We start from the raw sequence: 5,000 nt of genomic DNA on the forward strand, positions 1-5,000 counted from the left end.
TCCTAGTCACATAACGCTGATAAATAATCCTGATTTATCTAAAAAAAAACCAAAAAAACAATCTGTTGAGGCTGTTGTTTCATGGAATGATACTGCATCATCTTCTGATGTCTTCTGCGAATTGTCAGCGAACTTAAATTTTGTGATCATTGTTGTCAATAGTGATTTCAATAGTATTGTAGTTTTGTTGTTGTTGTTGTTGTTTTCCTTATCAGTATCTTGAAAAGTTCTACACTGAACAGAGATAGGTAAGGTGACACTGGCTCGCCCTGACAGAATCCTTTCTCTACTGAAAATCACGGAAACGTTTCTCTGTTTCTAACAACATTCGGGTTTTGTCTTTACAATTGAGCGTTTGAACCCAACAAGAGATAGTAGTTATTGTAATTATCAAGAGTGGTCATGATACTGTGGAAGTGGCGATGACGGCTGCAAATTATCGTTCTGACTATCGCTGGTGCTACAGTGATCAGTGTCATTGTTGTCGCAGACGGGCGCAATAGCCGAGTGGTTAAAGCGTTGAACTGTCAATCTGAGGGTCCCGGGTTCGAATCACGGTGACGGCGCCTGGTGGGTAAAGGGTGGAGATTTTTACGATCTCCCAGGTCAACATATGTGCAGACCTTCTAGTGCCTAAACCCCCTTCGTGTGTATATGCAAGCAGAAAATCAAATACGCACGTTAAAGATCCTGTAATCCATGTCAGCGTTCGGTGGGTTATGGAAACAAGAACATACCCAGCATGCACCCCCCCGAAAACGGAGTATGGCTGCCTACATGGCGGGGTAAAAACGGTCATACACGTAAAAGCCCACTCGTGTGCATACGAGTGAACGCAGGAGAAGGAGAAGAAGATTGTTGTCGCATTACGGTTGTTATTTATTGTCGCTGTGCGTGCAGATGTGTTGATAAAAATGGTTTAGTTCTTGGGTAGATAATTTCTCTTTGATTCTATCGTGCACGCATTGCGATTTATGATAGTGGAATAAGTGAGAAAGGAACAGTTTATTCAAACACTATGGGGAATTCACACTAGGTAAAAAAAACACAAAAAACAGACACTACTGTAACATTCTAAACACTAAAGTTTCCCCAAATAATATCTGTTCATAGTAAAACAGACATACTTCGGAACTCAGGTTTTTGTTGGGTTTTTTTTGGTGTGTTTTTCGTTGTTGTTGTTTTTTGGGGGAGGGGGTTGGGTGGGAGGGGGAGTGCGGGGGGGCTGGGGGGGGGGGGGGCAATGAAGAAAGGCAGCGTGAAGCACCCAAAACCCGAAGAGAAAAAAAAAAAGAGAAAAAAAGGAAAGGAAGAAAGAGAAACGGAAAAGAATAAAGAAAAGAAATGATAAAAGATAAGGGTGCTCCGTTGTCTGCATGTAACTGAGGCCCCTCCCCCTTAAAAAACCAAACAAGCAAAAAAAAAACAACAACAACAAGAGACAGATAGGTCAGAGTCACACACTTTGAGAACATTCAAATAAAAATCCAATTTTGTGGAATGGAAAACCTTTTGAGATGATAAACAGTAACGTCACCGAGAGAGTCATTTCAATTCTAATGATGAGTAGTGTCATAATCAGACTGATGATATTACTATAATCCATGTCGATTTTTTTTTTTTTTTTTTTTTTAACCAAAAGCCAGTTTGATCTGTATTTAATGAGTGTGAGGCGTCACTGCGTTCGGACAAATCCATATACGCTACACCACATCTGCCAAGCAGATGCCTGACCAGCAGCGTAACCCAACGGTTGTCTTTGCGACAACAGATCCATAACTCAAGTATGGATGGATCCGTCGTGGAATCCTTGTCCACGAGCGCGCACATGCAAACACACACACACACACACACACACACACACACACACACACACAGGCGCACATCCTCATGACGCGCGTCATCCCTCCACACGAGTGCAGAACAGCCGACACAGTACCTGTTGCTGCATCGCCTTGTGGAACAGCTGGGTCCGCTCCTCTGTGGACAGCCGTCCCTCCAGCAGCGCGATGCCGTGCGCCACCACGCTGCCCTCCCCCTCCCACATGGCCTTCCGCATCACCTCCCTCCTCCGGGCGTCGTCCAGCGCCAGATCCATCACCATGCCAACCAGGATCCACTGACGCTGTTCCAGCAGGAAGTCGAAGGAGTTGACGTACAGCTCGGGCTCCACAACCTTCTCCATCAGCAGCCGGACGATGCCCCACTGGCCGTGTGAGAGGCACTCTGGGAAGATGCTGTTCTTCACCTCTTGGCTGATGCCCATCCTGATGAGGTAGGGAAGCACGTGCCAGGCCCGCCGCTGGGTGGCCATCCTCAGCACCTTGTCTCTCTGCCTCTGGCTGGATCCTCGCCGCAGCCGGAACAGCACCGCCGGCCAGTTGTTCTGCTTCACGGCGGCGCTGAGGCTTTGGGCTTCCTGGGCCATGCTGTCCTCCAACTCCCTCAGCCGCTGAAGTCTCCGTCTGTACCTGAAGGAGACGGGCGCAATAGCTGAGTGGTTAAAACGTTGGACTTTCAATCTGAGGGTCCTGAGTTCGAATCTCGGTAACGGCGCCTGGTGGGTAAAGGGTGGAGATTTTTCCTATCTCCCGGGTCAACATATATGCAGACATGCTTGTGCCTGAACCCCTTTCGTGTGTATACGCCAGCAGAAGATCAGATACGCACGGTAAAGATCCTGTTGTCCATGTCAGTGTTCAATGGGTTATGGAAACAAGAACATACCCAGCATGCACATCCTCGAAAACAAAGTATGGCTGCCTACATGGCGGGGTAAAAACGGTCATACACGTAAAAGCCCACTAGTGTACATACGAGGGAACGTGCAGCCCACGAACGAAGAAGAAGAAGGAGAAGAAGTACCTGAAGGAAGCTTCCCGCCTGGGCGGTCGTTCCCGACTCTCGATGGCCATCTCCAGGTCTTCTCTCACGTGGGTGAGGTCGGCTCCGCTCTGGAACAGCCTGAGGACCGACGACCAGTCGGCGCGTTTGGCGTACTGGCGGTGCACGCGGTACAGCTGGTCGTCGGTCATGCTGTGCTGTGACAGCACGAGCACCACGTCCCACTGCTCGGCGTCCATGGCCTGCACTGTGGCCCAGCCCCTCTGGTTGTCGTACAGCGACTGGTCCGCCATCAGACGCACCACGGCCCAGTCCTTGTGTTCCACCGCCGTTTTGAACACAGACCTCCGCACTTCCTCCCACACCTCCTTGAGCTTCTCCCGGCCCTGCCTCTGAAGGCTGGAGCTCAGGGTCTGCAGAGCCAGCAGACAACGCAGGCCAGTCATGAAAGCGCCCTTGTTGTGTCGCCTGTAGAAGCATTGTATGAACAGGTCTTCTATCACGGGGTCCGTCACGCCCAGTTCAAACCCTTCCTTCAGGCATTGGGATTCTGCAGAACGTGTCCACTCTGTGATCAGTCGTCGGAACAACTCTTCCTTGTCTCGTTCCAGCCGATACAGGGACTGCATTCGATCAATGCAGAGTTTGGCAAAACTTCCGTGGAAAAAGACTGCCCAGTTAAAATCGTCCGCCAGCTCTTGTGGCTGGCTTTCAACGACCGTCAGAGACTGCACGAAGACACACCCCCAGAACAGAACCAGCTGATACACCGAGTTCAGCTCTTCTCGCCTGGACACAATTTTCATCAGTTTGTGACTTTCCATCCGATGCTTGATGAATTCTGACAGGAGGGAAAGAAACTGTTTCTCTGACAGGTCCTTCAAACAAGGCAGGAACTGTTCCACGGGATTGGTTCTGCAGGCAACCATAATCACCTGAGCCATCACCACGTCACTTATGCCGCCTTTTCGCAGCAGTCGTTGTACATCGTCGGGTTGGTATCGGTTCATTCTGTGCAGGGGCACCAGGCGGTCATAGCTGTAGCGAGGCAGGATGAAGGCGTCCAGATCACGATGGCTGGCTCGCTGGTGGGCTTCCTCCATGGCCCACTGTCTGCGGCCCTCGATCACCCCTCGTTCCAGGAAGCTGCCCACCAGCCGCCACATGCCCCGCATCACGCTCTGCACGAACAGGACGTCCAGCTCCTTGGGGCAACAGAACGGGATCATCTTGAACAGTTCGTCCTCTGTGGCGTACTGACCGGCTTGCTCCACTGTCGTCCCGCGATTCGGATAATCGGTTTCCGTTTCCAACAGAACCGTCACCGCCTTCCAGAAGCGACGCCGTGTTGTGAGGGCCAGCAGCACCTCCCTCTGGCTGGCAGTGCAGAACCTCAGCAAACGCAGCACCACTGTTTCGTTGGCGTGCTCGCCCGCTTCGGCGATGACCCTTTCCCGTTGTTCGTCGCTCACTCCTCGGCGGAGAACGCGCTCCGCTCCTTCCCAGAGGCCGCGGTTGACCATGGTCACCAGAACGGTGTCCAGCAACTGGCGGGTGCAGTGAGGGAGAAAATACCGGATGAAGTGATCTTCGTCGTCAAACCTGCAGGCTTCGGTGACGGCCTTGGACCTCAGGGTGTCCGGGACGTCTGGTTGTTGGAGCAGGTGAGCCGCCGTGTTCCACAGGGCCCTTCCCACGGCGCGGGTCATCAGCAGGGTCCGCTGGTCGTCAGGGCAGCAGGCCTCCACCAGGCACTTCAGGTCCTCGTCCTCCGCCCTCTGGCTGCCCTCCGACAGCGCCCAGCGTTGTGTGTCGGCGTCACACCGCCCTAACCACTGCGCCACCACCTGCCATCGCCCACACTGCGCCGCTTGCCTCACTCTCACCTCGGGGTTCGTGAACCCGGAGAAGAGCAGTGAAAGTAGGTTACCCATCTCTGGGTGCTTTTATCAGTAACAGAGTCCACTTGTCAGGTGCAGATTATCGTCAGTGTTGTCATCAGTTGTTGGAATTTGACAGCAGGCTGTTCGTTGTCTTCCCTTGATCATCTCTCTTCTGCTCTTTTCTGGAAAAAGAAAGAAAGAAAGAAAGAAAAACCAACAACAACAAAAAAGAAAAAAAAAAACAAGCGTGATTATCTTCGTTGACGTATTATT

General features: G+C 51.5%; 1 protein-coding gene across 1 annotated transcript in view; it reads right to left on the reverse strand.

Annotated features, from left to right (window-relative positions):
* LOC143297377 (uncharacterized) overlaps nt 1-5,000 on the reverse strand; it is a 13,802-nt gene that overhangs the window by 5,768 nt on the left and 3,034 nt on the right. Inside the window, exons 2-3 of the mRNA XM_076609685.1 lie at nt 2,866-4,909; nt 1,940-2,471 (exon numbers count right to left, since the gene is read on the reverse strand). Of these exons, the coding sequence (XP_076465800.1) occupies nt 1,940-2,471; nt 2,866-4,778 (2,445 nt within the window). The 5' untranslated portion in view covers nt 4,779-4,909. The remainder of the gene's footprint in view (nt 1-1,939; nt 2,472-2,865; nt 4,910-5,000) is intronic.

This window comes from Babylonia areolata, chromosome 22 (genome assembly GCF_041734735.1).
Source record: "Babylonia areolata isolate BAREFJ2019XMU chromosome 22, ASM4173473v1, whole genome shotgun sequence".
In the NCBI taxonomy this organism is placed as follows: domain Eukaryota; kingdom Metazoa; phylum Mollusca; class Gastropoda; order Neogastropoda; family Buccinidae; genus Babylonia; species Babylonia areolata.